Source organism: Dasypus novemcinctus, chromosome 6 (genome assembly GCF_030445035.2).
Source record: "Dasypus novemcinctus isolate mDasNov1 chromosome 6, mDasNov1.1.hap2, whole genome shotgun sequence".
NCBI lineage: Eukaryota > Metazoa > Chordata > Mammalia > Cingulata > Dasypodidae > Dasypus > Dasypus novemcinctus.
Genome location: NC_080678.1, coordinates 107,651,082 through 107,665,424, shown reverse-complemented (window position 1 = coordinate 107,665,424; position 14,343 = coordinate 107,651,082). Strand labels below are relative to the sequence as shown.

The 14,343-nt window shown below is 54.3% G+C and overlaps 1 protein-coding gene across 1 annotated transcript in view; it reads left to right on the top strand.

Moving 5' to 3' along the window:
- Positions 1 to 14,343, top strand: part of LOC101422746 (disks large homolog 5-like) — a 205,174-nt gene that overhangs the window by 149,888 nt on the left and 40,943 nt on the right. Inside the window, 5 exon segments of the mRNA XM_071215912.1 lie at positions 5,977 to 6,236; positions 7,545 to 7,857; positions 11,772 to 11,808; positions 11,811 to 11,955; positions 12,791 to 12,916. Of these exon segments, the coding sequence (XP_071072013.1) occupies positions 5,977 to 6,236; positions 7,545 to 7,857; positions 11,772 to 11,808; positions 11,811 to 11,955; positions 12,791 to 12,916 (881 nt within the window).

Sequence of the window (14,343 nt, the reverse complement as noted above, 5' to 3'; positions counted from 1 at the left end):
GTAGATCCTCCCAGGGCCCACTGGATGGAACGTGGGAGAGTGTGAGCTATGATGTGGACCATTGACTATGGGGTGCAGTGATGCTCAGAGATGTACTTACCGGGTACAATGGATGTGTCACGATGATGGGAGAGAGTGTTGCTGTGGGGGGAGTGGGGGGTGGGGGTGGTGGGGTTGAAGGGGACTTCATATATTTTGAATGTAATTTTTAAAAATAAATAATTTTTTTAAAAAGTTAAAAAAATAAAAAATAAAATAAAAATCAAAAAAATAAAAAATAAAAAAAATAAAAATTAGCTTCCATGGTTTATTTTGTTTGGCGGATAACTCCTGAGGTCCTGTGTGTCATATGGGGCTGGCCGGGTGGGGGGCCCTGGGAGGGCCTTGCTGTGAGATGCCCCTGCATCCCTCCCATGAGCCCCCTGCTGGGGGATATGGCCGGCCGGGGTCAGGCCTGAGTCTGGGGTGGGGGCTGGTACTTAACTGTAGGCCTTGGCTGGTTCTTGACAAGAGGAAAGGCTCCCAGGAAGGGGAGTTAGGTGCAGGCCAGGACAGCAGCCAGAGGCCCCGGGCCCTGTGGGGAGCGCCATGGACCACGTGGTCCCCATGCCACCTCCATGGCTGACCCGACACATGACCCCAGAGCGGCTGCCACAGCACCCTCGCCTTCCTTTCCCCTGTCCTGGTAAAACTCCCAGGAGGGAGGGGCGATGCTCCTGGAGCATTGCTGCAAGGATGAGAGGAGGCAGGTGCCACTGACAGGAAGTGCCGCCTTGAGGCCAGCGCCCGTGCACCTGCCCTGCCTGTGTGCCGAGCTTCCCGGAGCAGCCATGTAGGACTGTGGGCCTCACCTGTCGGAAGCTCTGGCCAAACCGGGCCGGCCTGCCCCCGTGCTCCCGGTGTGAGCGGGAGCTGCCTGGCAGTCAGTCACGGAGCCCCAGCCGAGGCCTCGTACCTCTCTCTACTGCGAGGGGCGACTCCTGGTCTGAGGGGTGGGCGGCCCTCCCTGACTTCACCCTTTGCCTCTCCTTTTTTCCTGGCCATTGCCTGCTCTGACCTTGGCTCAGATCATTTTTTTTTTTCCTCTCAATTTTTATTCTAGTTCCGTGTATACAACCTAAAAAATCCTCTTTTAGCCACCTTCAAATATATATTTCAGGGCTGTTAATTATGTTCACAGCATTGTGGTACCAGCACCACTGTCCATTACCAAAACTTTACCATCAATCCAAACAGAACTTCAGGGCAATCTAAGCATTCACTCCTCATTTTCTTACCCTACCCCGTCCCCTCATAACTTACATCTAGAGTCTGTCTCTGTGAGTTTGCTTACCTTAATTATCTGATAACCTTTTGCCTTTTCTTTGGGAGATTCATCATTTTGAGAGATTTTGCAGCTCTACCTTTCTAGCCTTGCTGGGAAGTGGCAGAGTGGGCTTTTGGCTGAGTTCATCTCATGGTTGCTGAGGAGATTAAAGGAGGCCTGCATGCAGAGCACAGCACCAGGGGCCTGGCATGTCTGAAGCTCTCGGTGATGTTTGCTGTTATTATCCTGGGCCTTTCAGATCTGGATGTGGAGAAATTGGAACCCTTATACATTGCTAGTGGGAACATTAGATGGCAGTTTGGCATGTCCTCAAAAAGTTAGCATGGGGTGGCAGACTTGGCCCAGTGGTTAGGGCGTCCGTCTGCCACATGGGAGGTCCGCGGTTCAAACCCCAGGCCTCCTTGACCTGTGTGGAGCTGGGCAATGTGCAGTGCTGATGCGTGCAAGGAGTGCCCTGCCACGCAGGGGTATCCCCGGCGTAGGGGAGCCCCATGCGCAAGGAGTGCTCCCCGTAAGGAGAGCCGCCCAGCGTGAAAGAAAGTGCAGCCTGCCCAGGAATGGCGCCGCCCACACGGAGAGCTGACATAACAAGATGACGCAACAAAAAGAAACACAGATTCCCGTCAATAACAGAAGCGGACAAAGAACACGCAGCAAATAGACAATAGACAATAACAGAAGTGTACAAAGAACACGCAGCAAATAGACACAGAGAACAGACAACCGGGGTGGGGGGGAAGGGGAGAGAAATAAATAAATAAAATAAATCTTTAAAAAAAAAAGTTAGCATGGGTGTTACCTGATGACGCAGCGACCCACTCCTAGGTATAAAACCAAGGTAACTGAGAACTTGTCCACACAAAACTGTGAACAAACGTTCATGGCAGCATCGGTCACTGTAGCCGCAGGGTGGAAACAATGCAAATGTCCACTGATGGATGGATGGATGAGGAGAATGTGGTCTACCCGTACAGCAGCGTACTATTCAGCCAGAAACAGAATGACGTTTTGGTGCACGCTGCAATGTGCATGAGCTGGAAACCATTATTTTAAATGAAAGCCGCCAGACACAGAAGGTCACGTATTGCAGGATTCCTTTCCATGAAATGTCCAGAAGAGGTAAATCCATCGAGACTCAACATAGATGAGTGGTTTCCAGGAGCTGAGGGGAGGAGGACCACAGAGCTCCTGCTTCATGGGTACAGGATTTATTTTCGCGGTGATGGAAATATTCTGGAATTGTGTGGCGGTGGTGATTGCACAACCTCATAAAGATACTAAACACCAACTGAAGTTTTACTTTAAAAGGGTGAATTAGATCTCAGAAAGACTCCATCACAAAAAAAAAAAAATCTGCCCTCATGAAGCATAAAACTTCTTTGCCTCCAAATCTGACTCTTTCTTCTGGAGGTACACGGCTTTGACAGGCAGCCAGACTGAGAGTTGCATCTCCATTCTCTTCGCCTCCTTCCCTGTCCTGTCCCCCTCCTCCCAAATAAAGTGGGGGTGTTTTCTGTCGGTCCCTTTGCCCATCCCCTGGTTTCTTTTTCCTGAGGGCTTGTCCCGCAGGGCAGGACTAAATGCCCGTGCTCCAGGCTCCACAGGTCCTTCATGGCACTGGCTGTCACCGGGCAAGTGCCGCCGCCTTGGCGGCTGGGGGAGGAGTGGCCTGGCCACCGCGGGGACTGTGTCCAGCTGCCGGGGCTGCCCGTGCCCCCTCCGCCCAGGCGGCAGGCCCCAGGTTTGTGCCCCACGGGGCCTGGGGGGTAAAGGTCGGTCTCCAGGGACAAGGCGGTTTTGTGGCTCGCTTCCTGCCACGCCTTGTCAACGTGAAGAGGCCCTTGCTGGGTAAAAGGTGCTGTTTGACTTGTGTGTTTGCTCGAGGGATTTGTTGGGCCCTCCTGCCCTCGGTACGGTTTATCTCACAGGAAGTGAGGCTGCCCTGGTGGGCGGGGCTTTGTGGGCCTGGGTCCGGGCCCCGTTCCCTCTTGGGCAGATGGGCGCTTTGCCTCTGAGTGTATGGAGGGGACAGGGAGGGCCGCGGCCCAGATGTGGCATCCCCGGGCTGTGGCAATTTGGGTTCTTCTTGGCTGTCTTGGGGATGCCCCAGTGACCAGGGCAGGGGCTGCCGAGCCTTGGCTGAGGAAGCAGGTACAGGATGTGTGCCTGTCTGTTTTCTTTACTGAAATCATACGTCTTCTTTGGTCAAACAGGCCATGAATGAAATAACCAACACCCTCTTCAACAGCCGTGCAGTTACCAACCCCTACTGCAGCCCCAGGTTCCCTCCTGAAAGGGGACTCCTCTGGTCACCCCTGACATCTAATTTCGTAGATAGTTTTCTGTGTCATACTTAACATATGCACAGCGTTTATTTTCATTTCCTGCAACCTGCCTTTACTCCTAACCCAACAATATACCGTGGGTTTCCTTGTAGTTTTCTTTCAGTTTGGAACTCCCAGCCAAGTGTTCCGTGGTTTCATTGTCAGGGATGGCCTAACCCTGTTCTAAGTGTGTTAAGCACCTTGGTTGTTTGCACTTTCGTCCTGTTACAAATAGTCTTTCCTGGGACATGCTTATGTCTGCCCTCATTCTTTTTTCCGCATTTTCTTAGGTTTGACTCTTAGAGATAAAATTGCTGGGTTCAAGGCAAAGCACATTTTCTCTTTTTATAGGCTCTGCCAGTTTATTTGAGAAACTCATAAGGCCCCTGGAGCCTTCTCTCTTCTCTTTCTTGCCCTGGCCCCTGTCTTTAAAATACAGTATTTTTCTTCTGTAATTCCTGAAAGTTGACTTTCTTTTCCCAGGAACCACAGGCTAATGCCCTGTCATGGGCCCAGAGGGAGGGGCAAAGGGGTTTCTTGGTCCCTGAAGGACACGTCTGGGGAGAAGCGCAGATAATGAGCGTTTTGACCCGCCTTGAGTGCAGCCCCAGGTGCGTTCTCTTCTTGCTCTGCTTGCCTTCTGCAGCCGCTCCTGCCGCGGCTGTCGTGCGGCGTGGATAGAGCGGAACGCGGGGCTTGGTCCTTCCCTCCCGCCACTCCCACCCCGTCCTCCCAGGCAGACTGTCGGGGGCTCAGGCCTGGGGAGTCATCTCTGGAGACCGCTGCCTGCCTGGGACGAGAAGGACGGTAGGATCCCAGGCTGGGTGTAAATGCTCTCCCTCGGACCTCCACCGCCCTTGGGCTGGCAGGCTGAATGTTTGGCTGCAGTTGCGTGTGCGTTTATGTACGTCTCACCATTGACTGCGAATCAGTGTGTGGGAAACTAGCTCCTAAGAACACTGTCTTCTAACGGTGTAAAGGAAAAAGTCTGGACTACTAGGATAGCTTTTCAAATTTCCTGGTCTGCGCTGAGGCGGTGGTTCCCCCCGATTTCTCCAGAGGCTGTCGATGGTGATGCGCAGAGGCTGCCCCGGCGCACCTGCCTGTGGCAAGAGGTTGTGGAGCGTGTGGGCACGTGAGCACCTCTTCGGCTACTGTCCTGTGGAGAAAGGATTGTTCTGTATGATTCCAGGGGTAGAAGAACAGGCTTTGATTTTAGAGGAGGTGGATTTCAGCTCAGAGTAAGCCAGGTGTTCTTGTGCAGTCTGCCTGTGCGTGAGCGTGGTTATAACACTGGTGGAAGTGGCCCCTCGGGGTCCCCTGTGACCCTGAGATTCTGTCATCTCCTTATCCCTGGGCTTGTCCCTGCATGCCCTTGCTCACTGCGAACTTGTGATTCACTCGGCCCTGAATTGTCCCCAGACTGTCAGGGTTTAAACTCAAGGCTGGGGTATTTGAAGGACTTACAATGCAGAGATGCCAAACCATCATATAGATTCCAAATTCTGTTCCAGACATGTGAAATTGGGCTCTACCAGGTTTGTGTTCATTCACCTCCAGATGGCCTTTTAAATTATTTTGTTTCTCAGTGAAGCTTGTGAGACAAATCTGGAGAGCGTTTGGCTGGTCTGCAACGGACTGCCCCCTTGTGGGCTACTTTGGGAATAACTGCAGTGCCGGGGCTGCACAGTAAACCAGATTGGAGCTAATCGGGTTCTCACCTGGTTTAGGGAATGTTTGGTAATTGAATATTTGAAGTCTTTCTTTTCGAAGTTTTGAGTTATTTCCCATGAATAAGGGCAATACTTTGTAGTTACTGGAACTTTGCCAGACCTGGGTACAAGGTGTTGCTTGATCTAAAAGTCATGAGGGCTTTCTGTTGACTAAGTGTGTGACTCCCAGAAGAAGAGCAGGTGCTCAGAGTGTAACATGTTATTTGTACAGTTTAGGCACCATGAGCCACTTTGATCATTTAGGGAAGGTTTTATGTCACTGTAGGGAATGGTTTACCCTTCAAGTTCCTAGATACCAGCCAAGGGCCAGCCTTGCAAACAGGCCTTTTTCTGGATTTCTGTCCTTAAACACAGCCTTATGTCTGCAATGTTTATGGTTTTCTGCACAGTACTTAATAGAGATTTGTGAATGAATAAATCTGAATGAATCAGCCTCATGTGATGGCAGGGCCTGTGAATGAGACAGCCAGATTCCCCCAGGCTAGAGGGTGGGGCCTTCCCTCCCAGATAGAAGTGTGGGTGTGCTGTGCTCTGGGCGCAGCCCCCCCAGCCCCCACAGGCCCTGGGTGAGCCAGGCAGTCTCTGTCTCCAGGTGCTGAAGCGCAGCGGGTCCTCGGAGATTCTCAACAAGCTGTACGACACGGCCATGGACAAGCTGGAGGGGGTCAAGAAGGACTACGACGCCCTGCGGAAGAGGTTCAGTGAGAAGGTGGCCATCCACAGCTCAGAACTGAACCTCCTGGAGCAGCTGGAGCGGGAGAACCAGCGGCTGCTGAAGCAGACGGACATGCTGACCCAGCAGAGGGACACCGCCATCCAGCTGCAGCACCAGTGCGCCCTCTCCTTGAGGAGGTAGGAGCCGGGGGGCTGGGAGGGGGGCATGCGCAGGCAGAGCCTGCACCCGCCCCACCTTCTCTGAGAAGGGCAGGGGAGCTGCTTGAACTCCCCTGGGCGTGGGGGGGAAGGGGGCTAACCTCTGGGCTGGTGGTTATCTGCGAGGCTCCCAGCGCCTTCTGGGATTAAAACCGGCACAGGCTACTGGTCTCCAGGAAGCGTTGTTTTTGACACCCAGTAAGTCTCATGAATTGTGGCTCCTTCCTCTCCCCTGAGTAGCTCTGAGTGCTCTGAGCTTGCTTTTTTCCTTTTCTTTCCTTTTCTTCCCTTCCTCCCTCCCTCCCTTCTCTCTCTCTCTTTCTTTCTTCTAATGCTGGTAATTCTTTTTTTTTTAAAAAAAAAACATATCTATTTTATTGATACATATCAACAAAGCATGCAGTTCATCCAGGTTTCACCACAAGCGTTTCCATCTGTGTCAGTTACCCACCCAGAGAATAGGACAGCCACTTGTCTTAGGCATTGTTCCTTCCAAAGTTTTATTTTTAAATTAAGGAATATGATCTTCTTCAGGGCTGTGCTCCCTTCCTCCAAATAGTGTTTCGTAAGGAACGTTCCTGCACAACGCCAATTCTCAGCAGTCTTCCTGGGCTTCTTAAGTAGACGTTTTCTCTTGATAAATAGGTTTGGAAATTGCTGGATTGAATTGCAGACAGGTTTCTTTACATCAGGACCTCTCCGGGCCTTTTACTCTGGTATTGCGCAATGTGACTTGCCAAGAGTGGGGCACAGGATGCAGTGTTCCCAAACATAAGCCGCCAGAGCACCCAGCATGTTTAGTGGGACCCTGTGCAGGATTGGGGTTTCAAGGAACAGCCTTTGAGAATGCCAGTCTCACGCTGCAGGCCCTGACTTGCAGGGCTGCCTTGCACGGGGCTGGCTGGAGCTGTGGTCTCTGTGCTGACTGACTTGAGGCCTTAGTGTCTGTGAAAACGTGGCGGTCAGACTCAACTTAGATCAAAGCTGCGTTGAGCTCCCGTGTGCTGGGCTGCTGCAGCCTTTATTTTTATTTTTTAAATAACATGGCTTGGCTGTGGAAGATATAAGGTGTTATTTCTAGTAAAACGGGAGGCATAAAATCCTCAGCTCAGCTTCTGGTATTTGTTAAAGGCTGAGAAAGATTCCAGGTTCACGGACACCAGGACTCCATAACTTTCCTTTGTCGGGGGTGTGGGAGAAAGGCGGTCCAGCACAGTGGCCTCGGCCTAGCAGCTGACTGGGCAGGCCCCCCGCCCCTCCCCGGTGCCCTGGGCACCGCTCCCCTAGGTTTGAGGCAATCCACCACGAGCTGAACAAGGCCACGACCCAGAACAAGGACCTGCAGTGGGAGATGGAGCTGCTGCAGTCGGAGCTGATGGAGCTGCGGACCATGCAAGCGAAGACCGCCAAGGAGTCGGAGAAGTACAAGGAGGAGCGGGATGCAGTGTACAGCGAGTACAAGCTCATCATGAGCGAGCGGGACCAGGTCATCTCTGAGCTGGACAAGCTGCAGACCAAGGTGGAGCTGGCCGAGTCCAAGCTCAAGAGCAGCACATCTGAGAAGAAGGCGGCCAGCGAGGAGATGGAGGCACTGCGACAGGTAGGCAGGGGGACGGTGGCCGTCCAGCATCTTCTAAAGCAGCCAGGGAGGAGGGGGCTGCAGTGGGCACAGCGGCCGGTCAGAAGCCGCCTTCCGAGTTGGCACGAAGGCCTGCTCGTTTTTGCCCGAAACGCTGGCTGAGTTTCGGACGCTGCCCAGGCACCCTCACACCCAGACCCATGGTGAAGCAATAGTAGATAATCTTGAAAAGTCAGGGGCTAGAGCAAGGGCTTGCTTGTGAAGGAGAAAGATGCCGAGAGCAAGTCCCCAAAGCTGTCGATGGGTCTGGAAGTGTTCCCTCAGTCGTGGGCATTTGCTTATTAAAGAGGTGGTCAGCATTCTTCGGGGAAGATGTTATCCTGGGTTGACCCTGAAGCCCTCCTCCTCAAGCCTTGCTCCCTGGGGGTCTTACCTCCAGGGTCAAGGGAAGGCTTGCTCATTAGCACCAGCATTGGGCCACTCTGCTGGAATCCTGTGCCTTCAGTGTGGAGTTTTTGAAGACTTCCTACCTGGTCACCCCAGGCCTTCCTCATGGTCACTGCTGACCCCGAGGCCATCTGTGTCCAGCAGGAGCTCCCCCCGTATTTGAGCTTCCCTTTTACATCTTTCAGCTCTGCTGTGTGCTGCTGAACTTGATCGTAGTGAATGTTCTCCCCATCAAAACCATCTGTTTATGCCTCTCCACGTTGCTGCTTTCCTTGGCAGCTCAGTCAGAATGTAGGTTTTAAGGTTGGTCTGTGAGAAACAAGAAGCAAGGTCTTATGGGTGGGGCAGCTTGGCAGGGGGAGGTGGGCACTGGGTGGTCACAGCCAGACCCCTCCCCTCTACCAAGCATGGCACAGGGCTGGTGCCTGAGAGGCGTCCAGGGCCCTGCGAGGCTTTCTTCCTGTGCCGGGGATGCCAGGGGTGCCAGGGACCGCGGGCATGCGAGGGACACAGCCTTGTGCTTGCAGGGGACCTCCGCAGCCGGGGGCCGCTCTATGCTTCGGCTTCTTCACCTGCAAAGTGGGGAAGACAGTGGCAGCTGCCTCCCAGGGCTGTGACAATCAAATGGTTGAATGTAGAAAAAGCACGTAGAGTGGGCCCCATGAGACTTAGGAACAACTTGACTCTACTTTTATTATTAAGGTTAGTATTATTCTCATCGGAAGCTTACTGCCCTGTGTATATCAGGTTGAACCATACGAAATCGTGTTTTTGTAGGTAAAAGAGGGTCACATAATGGCAATTTCATTCAAAAGGACTGAGACTTCTCTAGCTGGTGGTTGAAAAGCAATAGGGGAAACGGACTTTGGCCCAGTGGTTAGGGCGTCCGTCTACCATATGGGAGGTCCGCGGTTCAAACCCCGGGCCTCCTTAACCCGTGTGGAGCTGGCCATGCGCAGTGCTGATGCGCGCAAGGAGTGCCGTGCCACGCAAGGGTGTCCCCCACGTGGGGGAGCCCCCACGCGCAAGGAGTGTGCCCGTGAGGAAAGCCGCCCAGCGTGAAAAGAAAGAGCAGCCTGCCCAGGAATGGCGCCGCCCACACTTCCCGTGCCGCTGACGACAACAGAAGCGGACAAAGAAACAAAAAGCAGACAAAGAAACAAGACGCAACAAACAGACACCAAGAACAGACAACCAGGGGAGGGGGGGAAATTAAATAAATAAATAAATCTTTAAAAAAAAAAAAAAAGAAAAAAGAAAAGCAATAGGGTATACTTTTTATGTTGATGGATTTTTTGAAAAGATGTTGAAGGAATTTCTAATAAGGAAAGTTAATGCATTAGAACTCCGTAATGGTCCCAGGAAAACTATCAACTCATTTTCGCCTTCTGGGATTTAAGTAATTAATTTTGGGGGTGGGGGCGAGTGGATATTGTCCATATCAGAAAGGGAAACAAAATGACTAGGAAGAAAACTGAAAATGACTGAGTCAGTAAGTAAACAAAAGGGTCAAGGAAGAGCAGATGCAGAAAAGTGGATGGCGCAGGTGACGTGCAGTGGGGTGGCGGGGCTGCCTGGGGGGCATCTGCCGCTGGAGGAGTTGTGCCCTTTGAGGAAGTCTGAAAGCACAGGGAGTGTGGGCAGATCAATGCCCACCTTGCCCTGGGTGCTAGCTCCAGGAACGAGTTCACTGCCGCCGGCTGCTTGCCCAGTGCACTCGAGAGCAGAGTGCGCTTCCTGGACTGTGTGGGGGGTCTTGGCTGGGCATGGAGCCTGCCGGCCAGCTGAGCTGGAATCTTTTCTAGGCTCTGTTCCAAATTGGCAGGCGGGAGAGGAGAGCCTCTCCCTTCCCCGGCAGCCAAGGGCTTCCAGGGCTGAAATGCTCGGCTCCCTTCTGCACTTTGCCTGGCCTCCAGATGCACCACATCACCCAGTGGCCTGGGCCTTCCTGGGTCGGACCCTCTCCCTGGGCACACCTCCCTGCTTTCCATGCCTTGCCACAGTGCCCTGTCCAGGGCCTCAGCCATGGTGACCTGCTCCCCAGATCTCAGAATCAGCTGCTTTTTGTCTCTAGTGCAATTCGGGCTTCCCTGGCAGTCTCTGCCCTTCTCTCTGCACCTCTCTTCCCTCCCTCCCTTCTGCTTTCCTTCCCTTGGTCCACTCCCCTTCCCATGCCTTTCTCCTGAATGGGCAGGAAGGGCCCAGGAGGTCTGGATGCCAATCAGGGCCTTTGCCCAGCCCTGGCACCAGCTCTGCTCTGGGCACCAGGCCCACTGTGGACGCCAGGTCCTCTCCAGAATCTGGGTCTGCTCTGGGTGTTGGGTCAGCTCTGGACACCAGATCCCTCTGCTTTCCCTTCTGCTTCCCAGCTGCTGCGTGGGCCTGTCCTGGACCACGCCCCCAGCCTCTGGCCATCAGCTGACCTGGTCCAGTTGGGTTTTGTGGCCCTCTGGTGGACCAAGGTGCTGCCTGGGGCAGCGGGGGGTGGGGTGGGCACTGCCATTGGTCACAAGTTCTCCCCAGGTGCTGGGTCGCTTCCCAGGTCAGGCCCCTCCGACCAAGCCCCCAGCTCACAGAAAGGATGGCGTGGCTGCCTGGCACAGTGGCTGCTGCGTCCCTGCCCCCCCATCACCCGGGCAACCGCAGTGCCCCTTTAGGAGCGGAGCTCAGCTGTGGTGGAGAGAGCCTGAGCAGTGTGGGAGAGGAAAGGAGCAGGAAGGAGTTTTGAAGCTATTCAGGAGCAGGGAAGGCAGCAGGAGATGGGACTCTGAGAGGAGCATCTGGGGGGCTGGGCTGCAGCCCAGGGGCCTTTTGAATTGGCCTCATGCCTGGGCCAGGCGAGTGGTGGGAAAACCAGCATGTTCTTCCCCAACCTGGGGCCCCAGCCCCGCCCAGGGGCTGTGGGGAGAGACCTTGGGGGGTGCATGGTGTAGAGGGAGGAACTCTGGAGTGAGAGTTGGAAGGCCGGGGTCCGGGCTCAGCGCTCCCACCAGCGGGGGCCTTGGGGGACCTCTCGGATCCTGAGGTTCCTCGGCAGCAAACCAGGCTCCCACAGAGGGCCCTCTCGGGGCCTCTCAGCTCCCGAATTGCAGCACTCCTTATGAGTTACCGCCTTCCTGCCCCTCCACAGACCTAAGTGCAGAGCTGCTGTGCTGCTTACAAGGAAAGAGTCTTTTTGGATGAATTCACTTCTGGGACCCACAGGGCTGAGGGGCCCAGGGGGAGGGAGAGGGGGAAGGGCAAAGCCGCCTCCCCTTGGGGTCTCCACCTCTGGATGGCAAAGTGAGATGGTTCCTTACCAGAGTGGAACTAGGTACTAAGACCTCTCAGATCCTGAACTCGATGAATCCCGAGCATTGAGTAAAATCCCGAGCAGAGCTGTGATCCGCGCCTCCCCCAAACCTAGAGCTTCGGCTCCAGCCCTGATCCTGGTAGGAGCCAGAAAGCCCCACAAAAGTCCCCTCTGCTTGTCCCCTCACCCCCCCCAGATCAAAGACACAGTGACAATGGACGCTGGGAGAGCCAACAGGAGGTTGAAATCCTTCGAAAGCAGTGCAAGGCTTTGTGCCAGGAGCTGAAGGAAGCCCTCCAGGAGGCAGATGTGGCCAAGTGCCGGCAGGACTGGGCCTTCCAGGAGCGAGACAAGATCGTGGCAGAGCGTGACAGCATCCGGTAGGCACCGCCACCCCCCCCTGGGGACCCTGCCGGTAGCGAGCCCCTTAGTGCGCAGTGTGGGCTGGAGGGTGTGGCCAGGGAGGCCCCGGCAGGGGTGGGGAAGGAGTGGTGGGCTCCCTGTCTGCTCCCGCTCTGACCCTGCTCTGACCCTCTCTGTGGTTTCTCCGGGGTGCAGTCCTTGCTCAGGGCCTGGGTATGGGGTTTGGGGCCGTAGAGAGGTGGGGACCAGCCCCTGGGCACAGCAGCATCAGGCGGTTCCGGAAGTGGCACAGAGCCCAGGCTCCCATGTTTCCAAGGCTGCCCATGCCCACCTCCTCTCTGGAACAGCTGAGGTAGTCCTAGGGTCCTCAAAGCCACAGGTCGCTTTAGGAGAGCCATGCCACACCTGGCCTGTGCCCTGGAGGGGCTCAGACCTGCAGAGGTGTGAGCCTGGGGCTCCTGCCTGGCTGTGGGTTGGGGGGTGGCTCCAGAAAGCCCCTAGACACGTGGGCTCTGCAGCACAGGCTGCCAGGTGGGCAGGGGGCTCATGGAAGAGGAGACCTCCCAGGTGGGTCTTGAGCCAGGTGGGAGTGAGCATCTGCAGGAGGGTGGGGCAGGGAGGAGGGTGGTCTGTAACTCCAGGCACGTTGAGGGGGAAACAGTGGGAAGAGCCTGGAACCTGCTGCTGCTTGCTCGGGGGTCCTCCCTGTCCCCTCGTCTCATGATGGACCCGGCCTGGATGATCACCCCCGGCTCCCCAGCCTCCTTCTGTGCATCTAGAAGTGTCCATTGCAGGCCCTCGAGCTTTCCACGCCTCTTGTGCTGACCTTGCCCACTGCCCCCTCTCTGCCAGGACGCTGTGTGACAACCTGCGGCGGGAGCGGGACTGGGCGGTGAGTGAGCTGGCTGAGGCCCTGCGCAGCCTGGACGACACGCGCAAGCAGAAGAATGACATCAGCCGGGAGCTCAAGGAGCTCAAGTACGCTGGGGTGGGCGCCTTGGGGATGAGGCAAGGGCTTTTCCCCGCGTGCAGCCTGGGCACCGTGTCCTTCTCTCTGCCCCGCTCCGTCAGTCCGTAGGGCAGGTCTCAGTGCCGCCTTTTTTTTTAAAAGATTTATTTCTCCCCATCCCCTCATTGTTTGCACTCGCTGTGTCCATTTGTCTTCCTTGTTTCTTCAGGAGGCACTGGGAACTGAACCCAGGGCCTCCGATGTGGGAGGGTGGCACCTCATCGCTTGAGCCACCTCTGTTCCCTGCTTTGTTGTGTCTCTCTCATTATGTTTTTCTTCTTGTGTCCCTTGTTGCGTCACTCTGTTGCACCTGCCCATCACTTCAGCTTGTCTTCTTTAGGAGGCACCAGGAACCGAACCAGGGACCTCCCATGTGGTAGAAAGGAGCTCAGTTGCTTGAGCCACATCTGCATCCCTCACTAGAAATTCTTTAGAGCACTGCAGAACGTGTCCCCAACCCCTCCATCAGCAGGATCCATGTGTGAAGTCACAAAGGAGGAAAGCCTTGCAATGCAGTCTGTCCAGGCAGTCTGCCTGGGGACTTGCCAGCCATTCATTCATTCTGTGATGTTGGTTGAGGATGTCCTCAGTATGGGCCAGGCCCTCTGGACAACCGTGGGCAGACAGTGCTGAGCCAGCAAAGTCCCTAGGAGGAGCTGGATAAATGGGGCCGTTAGAGAGACAAATATGTCAACAATGAAAATAGTCATGACTGTGAGTCAATGTTTCCAAGGCAGCATATCTCAGGCTCATCCGTCCACTCTGCTTGTGTTATGAGGCTGTCCATTTAGAGGAGAATCTTTGGGGTATCAGACATCCTCCCTGTGGTTCCAGCTTGCTCCCAGGAGAGCCATTTAAGGCATGATAGCCTTTAGCAGTGGTTGATAAAAGAAAGATCACACTTTAACCGTAGAAAGTGGCAGAGCCCAATACTCATCAGTGTAATAGAGAGAACTTGAACTTGAGAAGCAGTGGTTCTCTGTACATTGGGAGTTTTCCTATGCTGATAGTGTGGGGAAGGGGAGTTAAGACCTGGTGTGTTGTGTGAGTGTACAAGCCTGCACACACTTGAGCAGTAGCCTTTGAGGGAGTTGACAGTGCTTCCTCCTCCATTCAGTAAAATCTAATATTTATTCTGAAAAATCAAACCAGAATCTCCAGGGTTTGAGTGCTCTAAGAAAAGTCTCAGGCGTTTGGAACCTAAGTGTCCAACTCCCCCTGCCAGGCACCCACCTTGGCTCTCATGAGCAATGGATCTAAATTAAGTTAAATCCTGGAACCTCTGGAGCTTGAACCTGGGAGAAGGTTTTGCATTTTAATTGCACCAGAGATGCCAGGAACTTTCAAGCATCTTCCATTTGTTCCTTTGGCATACTTGGATTTGTACCTTCTCTCT